This window comes from Nothobranchius furzeri, chromosome 16 (genome assembly GCF_043380555.1).
Source record: "Nothobranchius furzeri strain GRZ-AD chromosome 16, NfurGRZ-RIMD1, whole genome shotgun sequence".
NCBI lineage: Eukaryota > Metazoa > Chordata > Actinopteri > Cyprinodontiformes > Nothobranchiidae > Nothobranchius > Nothobranchius furzeri.
In genome coordinates, this window is record NC_091756.1 from 30,363,200 (window position 1) to 30,389,803 (window position 26,604).

The window sequence follows — 26,604 nt, forward strand, 5'->3', positions numbered from 1 at the left end:
GAGTTTATCTCCTTGACTACATTTTAAACCGAACTAAAAATCCTTGAGATGGATTCCCTTTGTTACAACTGTCTTCTGTAATTTTGTAAAAATTGTATTATTTTGCATAAGCCTGAAAGGCCTGAAGATCCACCAGGCATGGATGGCCTGCCTCGGGAGGGACAAAGTGAAGCTATGCACATGGACGGCAGCTGGGGTAGCAGTTACTGTCATGCCGGCTGCTGAACCTGGTGAGACGGTGGAGGTGCCAGGTCTAGAATCTCCCCACAGTACCCAGAACCTCCAAGCATCACAAATCCCCCCACAAAGCAGGAAATTGGAACTCCGTAGGGTAAAGTGGCCTACTGCAAACAGCAAGGAGTGGCTCAAGGTAGATGAAGACGTAGACAAGTGCCTTGAATCTTGTTAGGGAAAAAGTGGATTTTGTTGTCATTACTGCTTCTAAACATAACCACCTCCTTTTTAAGGGAAAACACCTGTTGCTTCATTAAAATGCTAGTGTTATCTTTTTACTAGCTTTCCCGTCTCAACAGGGAGGAGAACGACCTTCCTCAGATCATGCTGTTCTGTGTTATGGTTACACTCCCATGAGAAATAGCATGTTGACTGATAGCACCTGGGTTTGTGTGGGTGAAGAGATGACAGTGTTTTTATTCCTTACATGAAACAGCTTACCACCTGGTGTTACGGAGCAGTTTGGGAATGTGGTGTGATATGCTTTCTGTGTGTGTGTGCTTGGTTAATAAATACTCTCGGAGGACGATGGTTCGATGAGAGGTCTGGTGAACCATGCTTGGGTGTGTATTCATGTTATCTCTCCACTTTGCAAAGTAAAATTGAACAATAATATTGCTCTAATCCTCTTTGTGCGTTTGACTTCTTTTAAGGTGAACTGGATCAATAAATAAATAACCCAACAAATCTATCGCAAAGGGCAGCGTCGACCAGAAGCTTCGGACAATGTGCACCATCACAATAAACATGGGAACAGAGCGGTTTGGTGTCGTGGAAAGACAAAGAGACAGAAACCCAATGAAGGTCAACCGGCGAGAAGCCAAGATCAGCCAGCTGAGGTAAGAACTAAAATCCCTGAGACGTCAGTTCAAGATGGCCAAGGAAGATGACAGGACTGCCCTGTCAGAACTCACAAACTTGATAAGGAGGAGACTCGGAGGAGACTCATTTCACTGAGGAGAGCGGAGCAGCATCGAAGGAAGGGCAAAGAGAGGGCTCGGAAGCGCAGTGCCTTCATTTGCAATCCCTTCGGCTTCACCAAGAAACTACTGGGACAGAAGCGAAGTGGCCACCTCACGTGCCCGGTAGAGGAAATCGTCAACCATCTCCACGCCACTTTCTGTGGCACCATGACGGACCTCAACCTAGGACCGTGTAGGGAGTTGGTAGCACCTCCCGAACCAGAGACACAATTCAACAGCGCAGAACCAACACAGAAGGAGGTGGAAGAAGCTGTTAGAGAAGCTCTGCTCCTGGCCCCAGTGGGGTCCCTCACAAGGTCTATAAGCAGTGTCCGAAACTTCTGAGATGACCCTGGAAGTTCATGAAGGTGACCTGGCGGAGAGGGAAAGTTACCGCACAATGGAGGTATGCTGAGGGAGTTTGGATCCCGAAGGAAGAGTGGTCTTGCAACATTGAACAGTTTCATATTATCTCGCTGCTCAGTTTTGAAAGCAAGATCTTCGTCAAGATCGTGGCCCAGCGTTTGACAAACTTCCTCCTGAAAAACAACTACATTGACACCTCAGTCCAAAAGGGAGGAGTTCCAGGAGTACCTGGGTGTCTGGAGCACACACGAAGGGGGGGGGGGGGGGGGGACACAGCTGATCCGGGAGGCCAAGGAGTGCAAAGGAGATCTGGCAGTTATCTGGCTGGATCTGGCCAATGCCTATGGATCTATTCCACACAAGCTGGTTGAAATCGCACTGGTAAGACATCATGTTCCTCTCAAGATCCGCAATCTCATTATGGACTACTACAATAACTTCAGTGCGCGAGTCACTTCAGGACAAGAAACATCCTCCTGGCACCATCTAGAAAAGGTGATAGTCACTGGCTGCACAATATCTGTATCTCTCTTCTCACTGGCCATGAACATGATTGTCAAGTCGGCCGAGGTGGAGTGTAGAGGACCCAAATCAAGGTCTGGGACTCGTCAGCCCCATCGACATTAATATATGGACAATGGGTTTCCATAGCTCCAATAACAAGTTTTTGTGCTAAAATGGGAGGTGGCCACCACCGCCATTTTGACCGTGTCACAGGTTCCGTCAAGCCCAGACAATTCCATAAAAGGGAAGAGAGGAGGAGCTGAGGGTGGGGCTGTAAGGCTGGGATCAACTGACGACACCCGGTCGAACTAGCTACAAGCTAACCTGAAGCTAACCCAATGCTAACGCGGAGGTGGGAGCCGAGCTAACGGATGTAGCCACCTAGCTACAACCGGAGCTAACTCTGTGGAACACCCAGGGCCGGATTTAGGAGGATGTGGGCCCATGGGCTTCAGTCAATTTAGGTGGGCCCTTTTTTCAAAATTGCTGCATAGACGCACGCATGCGCGCACACACACACTTATAATTTTACTATATTATTTTAAGGACTACAAATTGATACTTTTTTTTAGATCACACATCTTTAATAAACCAATCCACACACACTACAATAATCCTTGAATGAATAGATTAGCATTTTATAGAAAGAAAACATTATTTCAACTTTGGCTTCTAAAAGCTGTGTGAATCAATAACCTAACATTAGGTAGTCATTTACACATTGAACATTTTAATACAATTCAAACTCTGCTTTTGCTGTCAAATAAATAACTTTAACAAAAATAAACAAAAGGCAAAAGCACACTTATCTGCCACTAAGATAGAAGACTGTGCTCAAAGCTGTATGGCTCTCTATGGGAAGAAATCTAAGAAAGCGTTCCTGGGAGTTCCCTTCAGGTGACACATATCTCAGAATAAATGTTAACTGATCAAGGTGGGAAACATCTGGTGCGGAGTCAACAGAGATCCAATAGTATTTGGCCATGTTTACTTCACCGACTATTTCAGACAGAACACGATCACCCATCAGTTGAAGAAACTCTTCACATATTTTAGAAGAAAGATATGAAGGTGTCCCTGCACCTGCATTTCCATATTTCTCTATGTGAGACTTCAAAAAGGGATCAAACTCGCTGATTAACTCCAGAAGGCCCAGGTAATTACCATTATCAGTCCTGCCAAAAACATAGATCCTCTAAGAGCAAGTCCTCTCTCTGCCAAAAACTTCACAACAGACACAACTCTTCTCAAAACTTCAGTCCAATATGCACTCTCAGATTCAAATAGTTTTTCCAGCTCTGAATCTATCCTTCCAGCAGCTGACCCAAGTGTGATATAAGTCAGCATAGCCTTTCTGTGATGTTCACTGTTTTCATGCTCTTTCATCCGGTTTGTGGCATGTTTCCAGCTGAAACCAGTTTCAAAGCACGATTTGCTTTTAGCATCACTGAAAATGCGGCATGCAAAACAAAACACAGCTCCGGTAGATGGAGAGTAAAGCAGCCACTGTCTTTGGACATACTCACCATTGGCGAGTCTGCGTTTAAAGTGCAGTCTGGAGAAGAACCGCTTCTGCTGTTTGTACGCTCGTTCGGACGCTTTAAAATTTACGTCCATGCGGCAGCTCTGTGGTCCTCGCTCAGCCCAGTAGGCACGCACAGACGCATCACATTTTCCCCAGCAAGCTGGATCCGTACTGTAACAAGGTTCATCCAAAGTTTCAGTCTGTGGCCCAGACGCACTTTCGGTCGCCAGTTTTCCACAATCACTCTCCGATGGGAAAAGATAATCCATGGAGGACGTGGTGGTCTCAGATGCCTCCAGGTCGAGCGTCTCTGCTGCCTGAACATCAGCCGCGGATTCTGCCGCCAATTTTCCACAATCACTCACTGACAGGAAAAGATCATTCGTGTTGTTGGACGTGGTCTCAGCAGGTGCCGTCGCGGTGTCGGACCGGCCGCACACGGGGGTATGTCAGGCTGCAAACGCCCGCCGTGATGTAAGAAGTGTGAGAAAACTTGGACCAGTTATAAGCAGTCATGACATATGTTTGCCAAAACAAATCCCAGTGCTTCTCAGCTAAATGGTAGCTTCTTGTTAGAGAATTACATACAAAAATAAAAATGCTTTTTGGACCTCCAGCGGGGCCTCCAGCACGCAGGGGCCCAGGGCTGTAGCCCAGGTAAGCCCATGCGAAAGTCCGGGGGTGGGAACACCCATCGACCGCATGGAGTTCAGTTGGAGGTTTGCGGCGCTTTTTCATGAGAAGTACCTTTCTGTGAATAAAAAATATTAAATCGGTAAGTTTATAAGTTATTTCCGTAATGAAAATATATTTTGCTTTGAGCAAGTTTTCACTATTTTTCACGTACCATAATTTCAGAACTATTAAGTTGCTCCTGAGTCGCACCAGCCATTAAATGTATAATGAAGAAGAAAAAAACATATAAGTCGTACTTTGGGGGGAAATTTTATTTTTCTTACAAAATCTGAGACAAAGCGTTTCACATTGCAAGAAAAGTACCGGTAACAATAACTGAATAATGCGCCGCAGCAGTGCGCCGCAGCAGTGCGCCACGCTCTCCAGCAGAGGAAGGCGGTGTTTGAAACCCTCCCAGCGGGACAGGGGAACTCATTCTTGGGTCGGAGTCGGCCCGCAGCAGCGCGGTGTAGCCTACATATTTTGTTATATAAGTCGCTCCGGAGTAGCAGGACCGGCCAGACAATGAAAAAAAGTGCGATTTATAGTCCGGAAAATACAGTAGTTTTTAGTATTTGAGATAAATTAGCAGGCTAAATACATTTCATATATTTCCAAAACGTAATCCTTGTTTGTATCTTGTACAGCCAACTAGCCTTTATTCTGGACTCAGTACAATTCACCAAAAGTAAAGAGACATTATACAGATGAAGTAAGCACAAGATAACTTACTGGAAGAAACAGAATTACTATCATGAGAACCAGAACAAGACAGCCTGATATGTGAAAATAACAGTTAAAAAGTATGTATGTGTAACAGAAATAAAAATATATTAGAATTAGTGTAACTCACTGTAATCCAAACAATAAATCAGCCATAGCTGATTAGCAATCATGAAATGAGGTCTGGGAGTTTTTAAGTTTCATTCTTTTATTACATTTTTTTTCTTAGATCTGTTAAAAGGTCACCATGGCATCTTGTGTGTCTTCATCGGCTACACAAAGCAGCAAGTGTAAGTTCCAAATACCTGTCTTGGCCACTTCATGTATGGTTTTGTACTTTAAACAGCTTGGCCAAACCTGTTATTTTTTTTCTCCATAGCCATTTGGATCATTGGAGACAGCGGAGACAACCTTGGCCTCCCTGACGTCCGTGTCTCCTGGTTCGGTTGGGGCGGACTGAGGTGGAAAGACCTTCTTCCCTTCTTTTTCAACTCCATGCATGGAAGAGCAGCTCCTGATGTCCTTCTCATCCACTGTGGCGGCAATGACATGGGGTGGTCAGCAGTGTGAATCTGGTGAACATGATGGAGGACCTGCACCGGCTTCACCTTCTACACCCTCATATCACACTGTTGAGAACTGTTCTTCCTTCACAACCCAATGTTCCACTCACTCTGCAGCTCTCTGGTCCCCTTTAATTATTTTAACAATTTTTTAAATGTCCCGACACTTTGTTTCCTGTTTTTTTTTATAAAATGTGATGTAAAAAAATAAATGTTTTTGCTCAATTACTGGAATTTCTTTGGTTAAGACAAAAAAGGAAGAATCATTTGCCAAGTTGTTTCTCCAACAGGCCTGTTTTAAATCCCAACAGTTTCTTAGCAGCCAATAGAAACGTGTTCTTTACTAACTTTACTTGGTTTAAGAATCTTGCTAAAATAAACAGTGCCGTAATGCAAAACCCAATCATACTTGTTATGTAAATATTAGCTTTGTAGATATTTTTTTACAGATAGATATTTGTGTGCAAAAAAACCCATAAACTTAAATAATTTGTCATTTATGGAAAAACAAAATACAGGTATAAATGATGATGTGAAAGTATTGCTCTTTAAATGTAATACTATTCATCTTTATGAAGAAAAACTCTAAAATGTCCTGTACAGCAACATGACAGAAGAAAGGTGGTCTGTCTGTCAGAATGTGCTGAACAGATTTGCTCTATCAAGAGGAGCGTTTTGTGTAAGAGTTTATGTTATTGTAATATTGGTTTGGGTTATGTATCTGTGACACGATCCAGGTGGAATGGAAGGTGCCACTAATATTAAAAGGATTAAAATAGGTTATAAAAAAAACAAGGCAAGCAGAGCGACAGCCAAAGCAAATTAAAAAGGGACATTTATTACAAAACCTTGATGATGATGCCAAGGGAAAAAAAAGCGTTCAATCGAGTGTGCGCAGGGCCCCAAGGGACAAGGCGGTCCAGTCCGGCCCTGCTGAGCTCTCGACCAAGGAACCTCCAAGGCCGGCGTAGTCGTCTGGGAACCACAGGATCCCCGCACGGTGGATCCAATCCGCCTCCTCCTCGGCCCGGCCCCTGTGGCACACAACAACTCCGGCAGTAAATAGGTCCCCGGCACCAGACCACTCACAGAGAGAGAGAGAGAGAGAGAGAGAGAGAGAGCAACTCTAAAACTGCCAGGCACTGATCAATTACTTACGCGCAGGGGCAGAGTAAACAAAACCCTCTGCCTGTTCACCTCCCGCCCTGCCTCTGTTCATTGTTTGCCAGTCCAGTCCACACCCCGCTCCCAGGTGTGGGTAATTGGGGAGGATTAACACAGATGGGATGCAATGTTGCAGCAATCACTAAAAACACCCATACAGTTAAAAAACAACCTAAAAGCACCTAATCAATTAGAAAACATGAAATATGAAATAACATAGGAACATTAAACATAAGAACAACATTACCACTCTGTGACATATCGCCACATCAGCATGTAAATGCTGAACCAATCTGGAATAAAGAGGGATGCTGACCACTTTGCTTCCACAGTCTCACATCCTGGGTCATCTTTCTCTTCCTCAGCTCTTCGATTTTCTTACCAATTCATGGAGAGCCAAATAGACCCACATTTAAAATAAAATAAAAAATCCTGTAATATTCATACACATATTCATACATCCCCAAAGATGACCTTTTCCCATGTGCCAGGGGTCAAAGTAGTGACTGATTTCCTTTTTTTCCTCCCACAAATACTTCTGCATCCATGTGTGGCGGTCAGTCACGACTTGCTGCAAATCGACCCCCCTCTCCAAAAGTGTGCTCAGACTTCGCACAAATCCCTCCTTCTCCATTCGCACACTATTTCCAACTTCATTGCTCTGAAAATAAACACAATTCTCCATTGATCTGTGAATAATTAACCATGAAATGCATTGGAATCATCAGGTAATGTTGTACCTGTACGAGTTGGATATAACTTTGTTTCTTTTGAGATCCATCATGGTGTAGCTGCCATATTTGGCTGAGTGTCCTTCAGAAATGCAAGTTATTACTTAATTTACATTTGATAGCAAAGGAATAAAATAAATAAATTGAAACATATTCACCAGGTGAATCAGCTCGCATGTCACCACCAAGAGTCACAGGTCCAGATTCAGTAGCCTCCTGGATGAAATCAGCTTGCTCTAGCTGCCACTGCCAGCTCACTGTTGGAACTGAGCTTTTACTACTCTTAAACAGAAGAGTGAGAAAAAAATTCACCCCCCTCAGAGTTGTCATGAGTGTAAACTAGATAATTTAAACAAAAAACATGTTTTGGTACCAGGCTGTAAACATGTTTATTTCTGCTGTGAAATTGGTATTTTTAACATGGGAGTCAATGCTCGCTTCTGACACCAGCCCCCAGCGGATGAGGGTGGAACTGCAATTTTTGGTACTTCCGGGTTGAGACCATTTTCTGAGCCGCATTGTGGGGGCTTGGTTGGCCCCCATAAGAGCCTTCACGGATGACTTGATAGTAATGACCACATCTGACCCAGGGTGCAGGTGGCTCGGACTTGATCGGCTCATCTCCTGGGCAAGGATGAGCTTCAAGACTGCAAAGTCCAGGTCCCTGGTCCTGAAGAAAGGTAAAGTTTCCGATCGTTATTACTTTGTCCTGTGAGAAACTGTGATTCCATCAGTGACTGAAAGACTGGTCAAGAGCCTGGATAAAGTCTTTAACAGCTCCTTGAAGGACTCAGCTGCAATAAAACAAGCTAAGCAAGACCTGATGGCCTGGCTTTCCACCATTGATAGATCTGGCCTTCCTGGGAAATTTAAAGCCTGGATCTACCAGCACGGAGTCTTGCCAAGAATCCTCTGGCCCTTGTTAGTCTATGACAGTGGTCCGCAAATGGCAGCCCGCGGGCCACGTCCGGCTCGAGAGCCCTCTTTTTGTGGCCCCCAAACCCTGCGCGCACCCCCCACCCCCGATGGCCGACCGGGAGGTGTAGGATAGAGCTGAGGAAAATAATCAAATAATCAAAGCATGAAATGCGGGCATAAACGATTTTGCATCATAGAAGAGTACCGTAATCAATTATAGTGGAATGTAGTTTTGTTATTTTAACGGCGGCACCAGCGCAGCATCCACATCTGTCAGAGCGGTGTTCTCCACACTTACCGGGTAGGAAACTTTGATCTGTCTTCATGTGGTACTGCAGGGCTGAGCGCTGGAGTTATAACCTGAGACTGAACCCGAATCGAATCAGCCCGACCGGTTCTGTTGGATTTGGGCCGTAAATTATGTTAATTGAGTGGGTTGTTGCGCGGCGCGCTCCGCTTGCTCGATCAGCGACTGAGACAGAGAGAGAGAGGGAGATTGTCTGCTCACACAAGAGAGAGGATCGGAGGACGTTCCTCCAAACACGCATTATTATTTTCATAATTTCATTATTGTTTCTCCTGGAAGCGCTCAGTCAGACCGAGTGCTGTGATGTCGGGAGGTCCGGTCTTGGGGAGGGAGCGGGGTCAGTGGCGGCGGCTGCAGCGTAATCATCCATCTCTTTTATTTAGGGACACGGAGAAGTTAAAATGAGAGAGAAATAGAAGATAGATGTTCTTGTTCCACTTTATTCTTTTGTTTCATGATAAACTGATGTTAAATTCAGCTTAAAGAGAAACTGGGAGGAAGCTTTGGTTCATTTTAAGTTACAGGAGATCTGTCTCCTATCTGCTCCTCCAGAGACAGCATGGACACGAGGGTTACATGGTGAGGGTTACATGGTGAGGGTTACACAGGACAGGTTAGTGCAGTCACACAGCCGAGCTGGAGGGGGACAGGTGTTGTGCTTCTTTATATTGCAAGCTTGTGTGTTATGTGCATTACAGCCAGAAATCCAAACAGCAGCCCCCCCCCACCCCCCCGATCAAAGAGTGATCTTAAAACCATGGTGAAAAACCTATAGCAGAGGCTTTCCAATGGGATAGGGGCCCACCAACGCCTAGTGGCATCTCTACCCACCACCAGAGCGCTGCAAACCAAAAACAGGCTGCAGAGAGAACATCCTGGAAACCACAGCTGAAATTAAACACAACACTGAAACACACAAAAAAGGGGCTAAAAATGCAGCATGACATTTCCTACACCCAAAGTACTCTGGAGCACTGGACACTCCTACTTTGTGCACTCCTGCACATTTCCAGCCTGCCTTGGAGCCTATGTTGACCCAGTGGTCACTATGACTCTTGGCTGGCGGCTCCATGGACCTTGCTTGCTCCAGGTCAAAGGAGCGAGAGACTGAACAAAGCCATCCATGCCACGGCCAAGAACAGTGCCCACCATCGTCCTTTGTCTCATGGCTCCCCACTCGGCCCAGGGAGCAGACAATGGCCCAGTCCTAATACTCACACTGCGCCTACGGTCTTCTGTGAAGTGCACTTGGAGGAAGTGTGTGGCAAGATTTTGAGTGTGTGGTATACAAGTGTGCAAATAATTGCCAAATTGAGATGGAGCATTGCGTCATCGACCAAAAAGCATGCTGGGATGTTGGTTGTTGTGCTACCGTGTGCTACTTAAAAAAACTTTCAAACAAACAACCAAACAATTATTTGAAATAATCGCTGCCCACTTGACATTGACTTTAATTTTTTTTAATGTTGTCTTTATTTTTTTTAGGATATTTGACAACATTTTTATTACATTTTACATAATTTTACTTACATTTCGTTAATTACAGCCGGCTAATCTGTAATATTTAGATATATTTTTCCTTTTAAACCAAATACAAGTTTTGGTCCCGAGGTTAATCTTGATTGTAGTTCCAGTCAGTTTGTGTTCCGTGACGGAAGAAAAAAATAGACGGAACTTCCGTCCGGGATGCTCCTTCACGGTGTTTACTGTTTTTTTTTCTACAAGGTTGAAAAAAAGAAGCGGATAAACGTATTGGAATTTGTTGTGCCCACCTCTAACAGCACAGCAAATGTTAATGGCGAATATTAACAAAAACGTGGAGCCAGCACGTCAAACAGCGACTGGATGCAGCAGAGGGAGAAATCTGAGAGATTTACTCTGAAACATCAGCCGCACACTCAGCAAGAGCTTTCACGTTTAACGGAAAATGAGCAACGGAGGAAAAAGTCCCCATGATCAGCTGGGCATGCTAGGTTTGTATATTATTATATGATGAAGTCACTAACTGTTAGTGATCGTTTTCATGTTGCTAAACGATATACCTTCTTTCGGTGTGTCTTTAGCTTAGCATAAAAACTATGTGCCTGGGCCCGGACCGGTCATCTCCTATTCAGCATGTTTTACTTGTTTCCCTGTTTCGACACACCTGATTTGAATTAGTGGGAGTCACGTGGTTCTGTAGAACCCGATAAGCTGCTGAATCAGCGGGAAAACAAATAAAAATGATGTGTTCTGTCCAATCACCATGCATTGTCAGAAAGGCATATGTGTAACAGCGTATGCCTTTCTGACAGCACACACAGTCTGATATGGAACTACAAAGTGTTCAAAATTAAATTCATATTTATACATTTTGAAATATGTATCAACATAAATAAATCCTAGACTATGATTTAATCCGACAATAAACTAGTGAAAAAACATAATTTTATGCATAATCTAAGATCGTTATTATTAAATAATTTTCATTCTTCTAAAATGTGTTTGTTAAAAATCTTTATTTCAGAGGCAATTTTTCCATAATAATTCAAATTATTGTTGAGGCCTTTTTTTCATTCTTTCAGTTTTAATTACATAACGTTCTTTTCACAAAGTCATCGTTGATTTCATAATGGTGTTTTTCTGATGGCTGATTAATTTCATAGTGACACGTTTCAGCAGAATTTCTTAGTCTGACAATCAAAACAAACGGGGTGGTGCTAGTTTGTGATTGGCTTCTTATTCCTTTCAGACAAAAGCAATCACACACAAAGTTACAACTGTAGGACAGGAAGCACAAAAAGACAATGGAGGAAATCGTAGCAAAGTCCTTATTGCGCAGCTTTAGACCCAATTTCCAGACAAAGGGACAAATTATGCTGGACATCACGGGACTCGCATATGAGTGAGTTTTCAACTAAACTTTGGGATTTGCCAAGAGTTGAGGCTGTTGACATGGAACAACCTGGTCCTTCAGACATTCTTCAACACAAAACAACAGATGAACGCATTAGAAAATTTGGAGGCCTCTAACTTTTTTGTAAGCGAGTGGGTCCACAACCTTGTAGGGCTGGGCGATATGGCCTCAAATCTATATTGCGATATAATCTGAAGCATGTGCGGTAACGATATATATTGCGATATTTTTTTCTTCTGTTTATAGATGTCAAAATGACATGCTTTTAAATATCCTCATGTGGCAAATATATGCCACTTGAGGCATATAGGCCTCCTCCTCCGCTCACTCCAGGCTTGCAGTCACTGCCATTCTGTTGTCTCAATGTCAGCAGGGTGCACATCTTACCCCGGGTTTCCACGGGAGCCGTCAGCAGCACGTTACTGCAGCAGCACGTCTTGCTCGCGTAAACTGCTGCTTGGCCCTTCCCACGAGACGCGAAGCAGCAGGGGAGCAGCTGTCACCGACAGAGCACGAAGTCACACGAGTGACTTCGTCAGTAAACACAACAACAAGCAGGAGAAAACTACAACATGGTTTGTGTTTTATGTTCTGTCCGTTTCATAATCGCCAATACGGACCTGAAAAACAAAGGAGACCGCTAGTTATGTGATAACTTCTCACGGGGACGCACAGTTAGTAACCTTTTTTAAAAGTAAAGCAACCGGAAGGCAGTACGTTCTTTATTCTGAAAATCTCGGGAGCTTCTCTCCATTTCCACGTCTGATTTCCTGTCTTTCCTTCCCTAAAAATGTCGAAATTGACCCGTTTCAGAGGCGTCGCGTGTAGAAAATAGAACCGGCGCGTAAAGGCCGCGACATGTTGCTCCTGAGATGTGGCCGACTCGCGCTGCTGACGGCTCCAGTGGAAAAGGTTCTGTTGACCACAGCGGTTCCTATCAGCAGCTATGACGTGCTGCTGCAGTAACGTGCTGCTGACGGCTGCTGTGGAAAGCCGGGGTTAGTGACGTCATGTGTTATTGCGGTATTGCGATATAGCCAAAAACTCTATCATTACCCAATTTTATATTGTTTCTACCTTCTGTCGTTTATATAGCCCACCCCTACAACCTTGGTATCAAATAGCTCTGTGAGGATTGTTTCTTGGTCCTCACCAGGGTGAGTGTTTTGTTTTTTAAACTGTTTTATGGGTCAAGATGCTAACAGCTAGTATTAGTGACTAATGTCAACAAACATCCAACACACCTTATTGAGATCGTAAGCCCGACAATTGTTTGTTTTTAAAAGCAACCCACTTTCAGAGATCAAGTGAAACATCACTGAAGACATGGATTATTGGGAAGAAGGATTGAAAAGTCACTGCAGCTTATTTCAACTGATTCAACATATAGACTAGATGAATTACATTTCTTGCAGAAATGCTGTTTGAATGTTTGAACTGAAGCTGAACTGTCAAAATGAGCTAAACGTATTTGAAGATTTTGGAGCTAAACTCATTAACATGTGTAATAAAGCCTGAAAAGCAGAAAACAGACATCTCTGAACATGGTGTAAAAAACTGGACAGCTGAAATGTTTAAACACCTGGTATCTGAGTAGGACTAGTTTAGTGGGTATTTTTTACAGTTAGCTGAACTGTGAAATTAGCAGCATATGCTGAATTCTGAAACGGATAGCTGAAGTGAAGCTGAAACTAAACTAAACTGTAGAAATTAGCTGAATGTATTTGAAGATTTAGAAGCACAAATCACAAGTGTAATAAAGCCCCAAAAATAAGTGAAGAATGGAGAAAAAGTTAATAAATAGCAGAAAACAAAAATCTCTGAACATAGTTTTAAATCCTGGAAAACTGAAATGTTTAAACATCTGGTATTTGAGTAGGAATAGTTTAATTAGGGATGTTCCGGTCAAGTAATTTTCCCAATCCGATTCCGAGTCATTTGGTATTGAGTATCCGAGTCCTGATCCCATACTTTTCAGAAAAGCATTAAAACGAGAAGAAGAAAAAAATTTTTTTAGCAAAGCATTAAAATATGAAAAAAAGGGAGAAATAAATCAAGAAAGCATTAAAATAATAAGAAAACATCCAAATTGTCTTTTAAGTTTCACTTTCATTTGGTAAGGAAGTACACAGATTAAAAAAGTTGTTATATTGTGAATATACTTAAAAGTAGCAGCGTTGCTCTTATTTCAAGTTGTTTGCTTCCTCAATATGCAGCTGTGAGCAATGCTTGTTCAAGTGATGGAGCAGGCAGGTGGAGCCTTCGGCAGGCAGGGTAGCTTTTCTCTGCATAACACCTGTAGCTCCAGCGCGCAACTCCGTGCTGCACGAGAACTAGTCTAGTCTGCAGTCTGTTGGCAATTTCTCTTTGTTTGTTAGCGTAACTTTCTCTGTCAACTGGCTCCGCTTTTTTGTCTGACTTCACTGTTAACTTTGAGTGTTAAAAGTAAACTGGGGATTATTGGAGACCGGAGATTTGCTTTGTTGATGCCCGAAGGGAAAAGTCAACAGCGAAAGTAGCTTGTTTGAAGGCAGCATGTTGAATGCCCAGTTTCCACACATTACAAATGTCTGTAGCTCTGTTTTTGCTGTCCGGTTTAAAATACCACCAAGCTGCAGATATTTTAGTTCCTAAGGAGACACGTTAGCTCTGTGTTAGCAGGCTTGCTAACAGCGGCACTTGGAGTCCTTGCCTGCCATAAATTGCATCCCTAAGTTTAATAGTTGAATTTTCACAATTAGCTGAACTGTCCATTTAGCAGCATATGCTGAATTCTGAAACTGATTGCTGAACACAGGGGCGTCTCCAGGCTTTATGAAACACCTGGGCTGAGCCCAGACCACAAGCAACATTTCACTTAAGTAAAAACAAGTGTTACACAATTTTATGCACTGTAATATTACAGAATATCTTTTATATATATATATATATATATATATATATATATATATATATATATATATATATATATATATATAAGAGAGAGAGAGAATTATGCAAAGTAAGTAGCCTAAATTTAGTTTCCAATGCATGCATGTTAAACAGTGAAAAATTACTGCAAAGTCAAACAATATTTCAGTAGGTATTTATTTCCAATATCACAGAAAAGCAAGAAAGTAAGGAAGAAATAAGTAAAATAAACAAATAAAGAAAGTGGCATATTTTAGTTACTGCTCTGGAATAAACTGTTTGTCACAGTCTGTCTTTTTCTTTTATTTATTACAAGAGTTTGGGATCATTAAAGTGTACCTTCTTGCTTTGATCATTGCAAACCTGTCTATGACTCTTATGGTCTGCAGAATGCACAGCATCCCTCTCAATGGCCATCGCAGCCAGGCTATTTAGCCTATTCTGACCCATGGTCAGTCTTAGCCATGTGTGTAGGCGACGTAGAGCACTGAAAGACCTTTCACAGCTGCAACTGCTCACAGGAATGGTTAATGCCACTTGAAACACTGCTCTGAGGCTTGGAAACATGGTAGGGTTAAGAAGAAGAAACACACTTGCCACATTTGAAATTGTGCCTTCTTTTTTCCCATCAGGAAGTGTTTTGCAACTACAATCTCTTCTTTTCTGAGTGAGATCTTGTAGTGATTGGCAATTAGTGCTAATGATTGTCCACATGAAGTCCTCTGCTGCTGGATGACAAGCTTGTATGCCTTTCATCAGATCAGTGCCAACACCTCTAAATCTTCTCTCCAGCTCACTTAGCATTCCATCAATGCATGGGTAGAATATGTGGTTTCTTAGCTCATCCCCAGAGCTTGCTTGACATCTTGTGCCTGTGGTAGACTCCACCACATAGTCATCTAAACGTCTTTGCTTTCTTTTTCGAGAGACATCTTGTGAATTGTTGGCCTCAAAAATATCTCTGGCCTGTTTGTCTAACTGATCTGCAGTTTCATCAGTCCGCATTGATTTTAGAGTTTCAAGGACGGCGTCTTTGTACATGGTAGCCTGGGCTAGGTCTATGTCCTCCTTCTGGAGGTACTTGTGGAGCCCCTCTGTAGTGGACAACAGACTTTTAAACATCACCAGCATATAAACACTAGATAATCTGACAAGTTGTGTGTGTGTAATCCAATTGCAATGGGATCATTCATTTCTGCCAGGCACCTAAGCAGTGCAGGGAAGTTAGCAATGACACAAGTTACAGACTGTAATTGGCATGCCCATCTAGTCTTAGATAGCTGAACTAGCTGACTCTCTTTTAAACCCAAGAATTTTTGCATGTCAGTGAAAGCCTTATGATTGATCAGAGAAACACTAAAGAAACTGTACAACCTCTAGTGTGTTCAAGAAATCACTGGCGTCTGACACAGCCTTGCAAGTGTGGCACAGCAACAAATTAAGTTCATGAGCATAGCAGTGCACATAAACTTCTTCTGGATGCCTTTGACAAAAAAGAGCCTGAACTCGTCCAACTGGACCACGCATCAAAGCTGCTCCATCATATGCTTGTGCAACACATTTCAGTTCTTGCAATCCATTTGATTCTAACACATTTTCTATGGTGTCTGCAATGGAAACAGCATCAAAGGACTCAAGGTTGGAAAGCTGAAGAAAACGCTCTTTCACTGTGTCATCAGACCCCACATAACGCACACAAACAGCAAGTTGCTCAACACGACCATCACGAGCTTCATCAGCCATCACTGCAAACATTTTTGAATGTATCATCTCATTAATGATCCCAGCAGTAACCTCATCAGCACAACACTTGATCATTTCATTTTGTGAACCAGGGGAAAGATAGGTGGAATGAGAGGGTGCACTGTGGTCTTTTAGAAACTGGTCAAAATTCCTCCAGGTAAGTCAAGAGCTCCAGGAAATTCCCCCGGTTGCTTGAGGAATCTGTTTCATCATGGCCTCGGAAAGGCATTCCCTGTTTAGCTAAAAAATATATTGTAGCCACAACACGACGAAGGTACTCTCTCCGTTCGGTGATCTGGTCAATGCTGGCCACGTTTATTTGGTCAACCACACTGCCTTTTGTCAAAGTTACCTTATAGCCATTCCAGGCAAGCATTGAAGCTTTTTGTCCTGCACATGTGTCATGCTCTCTGAAGCTGTCCAATGCTCTTTTCCAGTTAGAAAAACCAACCATGCTAGTGATGCTGTCTTTTTTTGGCCGCCATGCCTGCTTTCCAAAGACTCTGCAGCTATAGCAGACTGCTGAATTTTGAGTGATCGAATACTCCAGCCACTCAAAAGAGTCAAACCGCCACTCAAAAGAGTCAAACCATTTTCTTTGGAATGACCTTCTCTACGTAGACGACATACTGGAAATCATACCAAAAGGACAACCAGAAACACTAACACAACACTTGAATAACATTGACGACACAGGTAACATAAAGTTCACATATGAGACAGAAACAGAAGGCAACATAGCATTTATGGACATGAAAATAACCAGGCAGACCGACGGGACCCTAAACATAAACACATATAGGAAACCAACACACACAGACCAATATTTATTATGGACATCAGAACACCCTACCATACACAAAATGTCAGTAATCAGAACATTATATCACCGAGCAAACATGATAACTAAAGAAAGAGACCGTAAAGAAGAGGACAAACACATACAACACGCTTTAAAGACCTGCGGATACCCGACATGGGCGATAAAGACAGAAAGGAAAACAACAAACAACAACAGAAAGAAAAGAACAACCAAAGCAAAGAACCAGAAACCCAGAAAGACAAGGATCAAAACCAGTGATAACCCTACCATATATCAAAAGCATAACAGAAAAAATAAGAGCAACAATGAAAAAACACAACATAAACGCACCAACAAAACCATACACAACAGTTAGAAACAGACTAGTACACACAAAAGACAAAGTACCAGCAGGACATAAATGTGGAGTCGTATACGAAATCCCATGCAAACTCTGCAATAAAACATACATAGGAGAAACCGGATGCCAACTCAACACACGAACAATAGAGCATAGAAAGGAGTGCGAGAGAGAAACAAGTCGAAGACACACAAGAGCAGCAAAACAAGAAGCAGAAATTACAATAAAGAAGTCAGCCGTAACAGATCACTGCACAAGAGAAAACCATGAACAGAGACAATGGGGTCTACACATTGGATCGTGCATGGGACTGCATCACCTGAGAGGGGAGAGCGGGCAGCAGAGGGCGACAACGTCCTCTGCTGCCCGCAGATAAACGGAGTAGGAAGTGACGCCTGAGGAATTTTGCATTCGCGAACGAAACTGTCAGCAAGCAAGGTAAAAAGAAACCTTTTCTGTGTTTTAAAAAAGAACCAAAATGGAATTAGAAATCAGACACAGCAAGAACGTACCAAAGATGGGTAAGACTGCCAACCTGACTGCTGTCCAGAAGGCCATCATTGACACCCTCAAGCAAGAGGGTAAGACACAAAAAGAAATTTCTGAATGAATAGGCTGCTCCCAGAGTGCTGTATCAAGGCACCTCAGTGGGAATTCTGTAGGAAGGAAAAAATGGCAGAAAACGCTGCACAACGAGAAGAGGTGACCGGACCCTGAAGAAGATTGTGGAGAAGGACCGATTCCAGACCTTGGGGGGGGGGGGGGGGGGGGGGGGGGCTACAGAGAAGCAGCATTGGTTGCTCAGTGGTCCAAAGTACTTTTTTCGGATGAAAGCAAATTTTGCATGTCAATCGGAAATCAAGGTGCCAGAGTCTGGAGAAAGCCTGGGCAGAGGGAAATGCCAAAATGCCTGAAGTCTAGTGTCAAGTACCCACAGTCAGTGATGGTCTGGGGTGCCATGTCAGCTGCTGGTGTTGGTCCACTGTGTTTTATCAAGGGCAGGGTCAATGCAGCTAGCTATCAGGAGATTTTGGAGCACTTCATGCTTCCATCTGCCGAAAAGCTTTATGGAGATGAAGATTTCATTTTTCAGCACGACCTGGCACCTGCTCATTGTGCCAAAACCACTGGTAGATGGTTTACTGACCATGGTATTACTGTGCTCAATTGACCTGCCAACTCTCCTAACCTGGACCCCGTAGAGAATCTGTGGGATATTGTGAAGAGAAAGTTGAGAGACGCAAGACCCAACACTCTGGATGAGCTTAAGGCCGCTATCGAAGCATCCTGGGCCTCCATAACACCTCAGCAGTGCTACAGGCTGATTGCCTCCATGCCACGCCGCATTCAAGCAGTCATTTCTGCAAAAGGATTCCCGACCAAGTATTGAGTGCGTAACTGAACATAATTATTTGAAGGTTAACTGTTTTTGTATTAAAAACACTTATTTTATTGGTCGGATGAAATATGCTAATTTTTTGAGATAGGAATTTGGGGTTTTCATGAGCTGTATGCCAAAATCATCCATGTTAGAACCAATAAAAGGCTTGAACTGCTTCAGTTGTGTGTAATGAATCTAATATATATGAACGTCTAATGTTTATCAGTACATTACAGACAATAATGCACGTTATCACAATATGTTAATTTTTTGAGAAGGACCTGTATGCGACGTGCCGACGTCTGATTTGTAATCATAGTAATTACTAATTTTTACTAGCTGATAAATCCTAAAGTACGTGTCAGACGTGGTCAAAACACAAATAATTAATTTTCATTTAAATTTAAGTGCAAAATATTGGCGATTCAGGGTGTAAGGCAAAGCAGATTAGAAAATAGCTCTTTTATCACCATTCACATACATTCATTTTTTTTCTGGGAGCCCATGAGCCAACTGAAAGGGAAGGAGACTAGGCTCCCTTTTCTGCAGCTGATCTCCAGTTCAAAACAACAAGCATAAAGCTCACATCCTTTAATTCTGGGCCTTGAAAATTAGCTATTTGTTGCCGTTACATGTTTGTTGTTTTGTTAAGGTAAACAAAGAAGTAAGGTGCTTGGTGTAAACATAAAGTTAATGTTTCTGTGTTTCAATGTTCTCTGTAGATGTTCAGCAGACGGTGTTGAATAAAGAAGCAGCTCCTAAAGAACTAAGCCCTGGTGTGAGCCAGATGGACCTGGAGACCCTCAACGTGAAGGAGGAAGAGGAGGAGCCACTTCATGAGATGATGGAGACTTATGCCACCAGGATATCATGCACTGCAGGTTCTTGTCAGTGTGAGGAGGATGAAGACAAATTTCTGTTGTCACAGTTCAATCAGCAACAGGCTACTGACCGAGATCTTCCAACCAGCAGCTTTTCTGTCCAGATCAAAGGAGAAAGTGGTGAAGAGGACTGTGAAGGAGCAGAAAGTACCAGGAATGCAGATCTAAATCCTTATGAAGATGATTCCAACTCTTCTGGGACTGATTTCAGTGAGAATAAAGATGACCAGGAAGAGAACATATGTGACTGTCAGCTGAAATCCTTGTCAGACTCTGAGCCAGAAACTGAAGACAGTCAAAAAGAATGGAACGAGAGTGGGTCATCTGAGTCAGATGTTAAGGCTGTGAACAAATCTTTAAGCTGCCCTGAGTGTGGTAAACGTATTTTCCACAAAGGGTCTCTCCAGAAACATGTGAGAGTGACAAGTTATTCAGCAATGAGGTCTTCAAGATGTTGGGAAAATAAAAAAGGTGTTGGAGTGGAGCAAAATGTAGACTCATGCAGGAAAGTCCAGAAGCAACTAAAATCATTTAGTTGTGATGATCGTGGATTTTCTTTTAGCGATGAATCAAAACTTAACAGTCACATGAGAGTCCACACAGGTCAGAAACCTTTTGCTTGTGATGTTTGTGGACAAAGATTTGGCTATAAGGCACATTTTATCAGTCACATGAGAGTCCACACAGGTCAGAAACCACTTGCTTGCGATGTTCCTGGACAAACATTTAGTGAAAACTCAAATGGACACCTGCAAGTCCACACTAAACAGAAACTTTTTATGTGTGATGTTTGTGGACAAAGATTTAACTGTAAGCCACATTTGATTGGTCATATTAGAGTCCACACAGGAGAGAAACCTTTTTCTTGTGAGGTCTGTGGACAAACATTTAGTCAGAAGACAGCTTTAATAACTCACATGAGAGTCCACACAGGACAGAAACCTTTTGTGTGTGAGCTTTGTGGAAAAAGATTTAGCCAATTGGCAAGTTTAAACAGACACATAAGAGTCCACACAGGGTATAAACCATATTCTTGTAAGTTCTGTGGACAAAATTTTTTCCATAAGACACATTTAAACAGACACGTAAGTGTCCACACAGGACAAAAACCTTTTCCATGCGATGTTTGTGGAAAAGAATTTAACCAAAAGACTAATTTAAACACTCACATGAGAGTCCACACAGGACTGAAACCTTTTGTGTGTGATGTTTGTGGAGACAGGTTCAGGCATAAGGTCAGTTTAAACACACACATGAGAGTCCACACAGAAAACAAAACAGATTTAACTACAAGGGTTCCTACTGGTACAACTTAATGTTCACATCCTAGATTTCGGTTTTGTGCTTCCAGCGGCAGCTCTTTCTCCTAGATCAATCCAGGTTCTGGAAGGCTACTAGCATGTGCTAGTTTCCCTGCTACACTATTGACCCTTTGCACGTGACATCACACCACTCATGGGACTGCCCCCTTCGCCATGATGGACGGCAAAAAGACCGTTTACACATTTAGAAACTCCGGTGAAGCTAGTCAAAACAAGCCCGTTTGTAGCCTTTAATCACTTATTTAGTTGGTTTCACAGTAAAATGGTAACAACTTGCTACTTGGCTGGCTGCACTAACAGACAAGAATGTAAAGTCAACTTTTTTTTCTTCTTCTTCAAATAACGTTGATCGAGACTGAGGACGGAGATGAACTGCAGCGATCAATCAAACGGACTAGCAGCCCTCAGGTTTACAGTGAACATGTTTTTACTGGGTATGGTTAATGTTTATTTATTTCATGACGAAGACGGGGACAGGGACAAATGTGTGCGTTCTTCTGATGGATGGATATTCCACCATGGAGGATGCGCGGTACCGTCCACTGTAGTGAAATGCGAGATAATTAATTACAATATTGCTCCAATGTATTTTTACGTGTGTTAAAATTACGTTTTTTTAGTATGAGTGTTGCCGTTAAGAGAGATCTTGTCTCATCCTGGTGTGAGAGCAGCAGCTGAACACGCGGTGACACCACCAGCAACAAAAACTAGTAGGGATCCGGACGTTTCAGCTTCAGTGTAAAGTGAAACACTGTTTATAACATAATGTTATAAATCCAGTCGGTTGAATTTAGTCAAAGTAGGCAGCTTGTTTACATCGGTGAACAGCTGCAGAGAGAACTTAAGCTAACGTTCGTAAGCTAGTTAATAACAGTTAACTTTTGCAAATAACGCTCTCTATGAGCCCCATCTAGGTGTGCTACCTCTTCAGATAACTGAACATGGGCTTGAACTAGTAGAGGGAATGGTAAAGATCGCAAAAATCAATTTCAGGCTCTACGTTTCCCTTTGTTTAGTACTTATGTTGCTCACTGTTTACACGCTTTTGCCGTCCAGTATGGCGGACCCACGTGATTAGGTGACGTCGGTGCAAAGGGTCAATACAAAGGTTAGATTCAATTCAATGGTTAAGTCACCTGGTCAGCAATTCATCAAGCTCTGAAGAAGTCATCACTTATTAATATCAGGTGTGCTGGAGCAGGGAGGAAACAAAAACATGCAGTAATTTTCCATTTTCACTTGTGGTAAACTCCTGTCCTATTAGGGGGTGCGTGAGTGTGTCCAGCAGTAGCATGTCTTCTTAAAGCGACAGCCCTGAAACCGCTCATTCTGGAAGGATCTGAACTCCAATATGAAGTTCATGATGCCTGTTCTTTCTATACTTATAAGTTTTTTCTATTTGACAATAAGTTTTTTGGGGGTAAAAAAAAAAAAAAGGTGGATCGTTCTTCACCTGTACCAACATTTTTGGCTTCTCACTTGAAGCCTTCATGAGTTGTCAACTGTATAGACACTGACGTGGCTTATATCCGGAACCCCTGTGCACGTCATGTGGAGGGGTGAGAGAATCTGTCGGGTCTGAGCGTCCTCCCACATATGATCGGCGTTGCCTTGATGAGTGTGTCCCAAGTGTTGGACAGTTTACAAGCCACCTCGTCTGTTGATAGTTTTTGGTTCATGTTCTATTCTCTGATTTGAATGGCTTCTTTTATCCATCTTTTGTATTTGTCACTTCCTCTTCCTACAATGCAGATGTTTTCCCAGTCCTTTATGTTGTTGTTTTGCTTGCAGTGATTGGTAATTACAGATTAGTGTCTCTTTTCCGTGGTGTGTCTTTTGTGTCTGGTGAGTCTAGCCTGAGTTTCTTTTTTGCCATCTTAACGATGTTTTGTTGGTTCATGTGCCGAGGGACCTTCCAGTTTCTCCGCTGTAGCATTTGTTGCATGTGCAGCTGGGTACTTTATAGTCTACCGTACATTGCATAGTTCTTGTTCATTTTTCCTTTCGGATGTACAAATAAGTGTTTTAATTTCTTATGAATTTTGGCTGTGGTGCCTATGTGGTGTTTATGTTGGGTCCTTCTGACCCGCTCAGTTATTCCTTGTATATATGGTATTTTTACAGTTTTCTTTTAATTCTGAATTCACCGTTCAATTATGAACACGTTTTGTGTAGACCATAGCACTTTTAGAACTTGAAGAAAAATGTCATGTGTTCCCTTTAAAGTCATAACTACAGCTTTTGTTTTTCTGAAAAGTTTACCATTGGTGTAAAAAAAAACAAGGTAATTATGGTGTATGCCGCTTATGATGTCTTTTCCTGATTAGAAAGAGGCAGTGAATACTCCAAAAAGTAGTTTTTAATTCAGATTTAAGATTCCTGTCTACTTCCTAAAGAGACTCTGGAAAACGGAAACAATGGAAAATGTTTTTTCATGTTGTAATTTTAAAATGTTGCCCCAGTTCAAATAAAAAAATTCTGTATACCATTAATTGAACTGCTATAACATCAGGTACATTAAAATACTGTAATCTGAAGAAGAAAACCAGTTGAAGTCAAGGAAGAAGAGACTCATCTAAAGCTCATTTATGAAGAACTAAAGTTCAGTTTACATTTCTACAGCTTGCTATCACCCTCTTTTTGTAGTTTGATGACATTACAACAAGTAGTTGAAGAACCTGTTATAAACATTAAGAAATAGACGATTAAATGGCATTAATACACATTTTTTTTTCTGCGTTCTGATTCTGACAGACCACTATCACCCTCTTGTGGAGATTTTTCCAATGTCTGAACAGAGATTTAAAGGACACATTTTAAGTCTTATGTAACAATCCACACAGGATAGAAATCTCTTTTGACACAAAACAAGTGTAGTCTGATTTCTGATAAATACGAAAATAATATGAGCGTAAAAACAATTGCCTTTTGGCATTCGTTTGACTAATTTTTATCATCTTCTTTTCTAAATATTAAATAAATTAGAAACTACAGAGTAATATTTCTTGCAAAATTACGTCGAATGCTCATTGCTGAATTATTTGCTGGAACTGGTGTACCTGAAGTGAAGCTTAAGTTTGAAAATTAACAGAAAGAGAAACCAGGGATGTTCTGATCACATTTATTTGCTTCCGATCCAATTCCCGGTCATTTGAGTTTGAGTATCTGCCGAAATTGAGTCCCGATTGGATACTTTTCAGAAAAAGCATAAAGTTAATAAGAATTTTTTTGGCAAAGCATTGAAATAAATAAATAAAAGGGGGGGGGGGGGGGGGGGTTGGATCAAGAAAGTATTCAATTCAAATAAGAAGAAATCACATCCAAATTGTCCTTTAACTTTTTTTAGGAAGTACTCCGATTGAAAACTTGTTTATATCGTAAATATAATTCAAAGTAGCTGTGTTGCTCTTATTTGAAGTTGTTCACTCCCTGAATATGCAGCTGTGAGCAAAGCATGTTCACGTGTTGGAGCAGGCAGACGGACCCTTAGGTAGGCAGGGCTCTTTTCTCTGCATTACACCTGTAGCTCCAGCGTGCAGCTCCGTGCTGCAGGAGAACTAGTCTAATTAAAAAAAAAAAACTGTAGTCTGTTGGCAATTTCTCAGTTTGTTCGTTAGTAGTGATGGGAATTCCAGCTCTTTTTAGAGGGTCGGTTCTTTTGGCTCAGCTCCCAAGTGGCTCCTCAGATTTTCTGTTGCATAGAGTACATTTATAACCAAAATAATGCAAAACTATATGTAAAACTATTTACTAATGTAAAAAAATGCAATATATCAAATATTTATAATTTCTATGGATTTAGTAACTGAACACTTAAACCACCAAATACTTCCCGAGCGCGGCTGTGTCTGCAGCTCACCGCTCCCCCAGGGGATGGGTCAAATGCGGAGAACAAATTTCGCACACACACCTGTGTCTGTGACAACTAATGGGACTTTAACTTTAAGAAATCTTCCGACTGCTGGTTCTCATTTTCTCACCGTCTTCGTCGCACTCTCCTCTCTCTCGCTCGCCTTTTTCCCTCTCATCTCCCTCCGCCCGCATGTGCTCTGCTGTGTGTCTGAGTCTGATCCTCCCTCTTCCCTGCCCCTACTGTGTGTGGACAGTCTGGACATGCAGTTACACATGTTGACCAATCGCCTGTAGTTTTCACCAAAGCAAGAGGGAAGGGGGTAGGGGACGGCTCCCAATGACGAGCCGGCTCCCGTCGTTCACTTCAAAGAGCTGGCTCTTAGAGCCGGTTCATTCGCGATCGACACATCACTATTCATTAACGTAACTTTCTCTGTCGGCTGGCTCTGTGTTTTTGTCTGACTTCACTGTGACTTTTAGAGGTAAACTGGGGATTAATGGAGACCGGTGATTTGCTTCGTTGATGCCCGAAGGGAAAAGCCAATAGCGAAAGTAGCTTGTTGGAAGGCAGCAAATCATGGAGCTGTTTCCTTCCAGCATGCTGAATGCTCATTTTGCACATATTACAAGTGTCTGTAGCTCTGCCTTCGCTATCCAGGTTAAATACCACTAAGCTGCAAATATTTTAGGTCCTGAGGAGACATGTTAGCTCTGTGTTAGCAGGCTTGCTAACAGCCGCACTTGGTGTCTGAGTCTTTGCCTGTCGTAAATTGTGTGATGTTACTGTGTTGTTTTCGTACAAGAAACAAATATTATTGATGTAGAGGGACTTATTGAAATGACAACTAAGTAATTTTTATTCAATTTGAAAATATCTAAGGATGAATTTTAAAAGTCATCTTTGTTGTTTTAAAAATCCGATTTATTTCTTCCGATTCTAATCCCCTCAAAAACACGTGATCGGCCCGATTTCCGATCACGTAATCGGATCAGAGCATCCCTAGAAACTAGCAGAAGATTATGAAGACGAGCGACAATACATCAGAAAAAGATTAGTTGAAGAAGATAAACTAGCGCAGTATCAGCAATAGTAAAATCAGCAGAAGAAAAAAAATGGCAGGAGACGGTTGAAAAAGCACAAACTGTTTAGAAAATTGGAAAACAGGTTAAATAGAACAAATGTGCTTAAACAGTTAAACTGTTATCAGCCTGAAACACAGGAGTCTACCCTGAACTGAGAGGGGAAAAAAAGGTGGAAACACTGCTCAAACAAACTACCTGTACAAAGTGTGAGGGTTTAACTGTGAGAGGCTGGAGGCTTTGGTGGTGGTCGTCTGGGTATATTTCTGCAGCTTCAATAGGCAGCACCAGTCCATAGGGCGCCTATGTAGATGACGTCTGTGCTCTTGCATATTCGCTGAGGAGAGGACATCCGGCTGATTGGTGTCAGGAAGCATGTGGTTGTGTTCAAGACGTATACGTATTGACTAAGTACGGCTAATTCCAGGTGAGCTCAGTCCAGCTTTTGATACTGTGGACCACAAGATCCATCTTGATAGACTCCTAAACTGGGTGAGATTATCAGGCACTATTCCATAGTTGGTTCCGATCATATCTCGAATACGGGTTATGTTTTTTCTATTGGTGATCACAAATCAAAGCTGATCTCCATGACATGTGGGGTCCCCCAAGGCTCAATTTTTGGACCACTGCTCTTCAATCTCTATATGCTCCCCCTGGGTCAGGTCATATGCAATAACAGCATTATCTATCCAGAGTGTGGC

General features: G+C 42.3%; 1 protein-coding gene across 1 annotated transcript; it reads left to right on the forward strand.

Annotated features, from left to right (window-relative positions):
- The first annotated feature begins 9,962 nt into the window (after positions 1-9,962).
- Positions 9,963-23,694, forward strand: LOC107388116 (gastrula zinc finger protein XlCGF57.1). Its single transcript, XM_015963505.3, has 2 exons — positions 9,963-10,645; positions 19,488-23,694. Exons 1-2 carry the CDS (start codon positions 10,600-10,602, stop codon positions 20,960-20,962), a joined length of 1,521 nt encoding a protein of 506 aa, XP_015818991.2. The 5' UTR covers positions 9,963-10,599; the 3' UTR covers positions 20,963-23,694.
- The last annotated feature ends 2,910 nt before the right edge of the window (positions 23,695-26,604 follow it).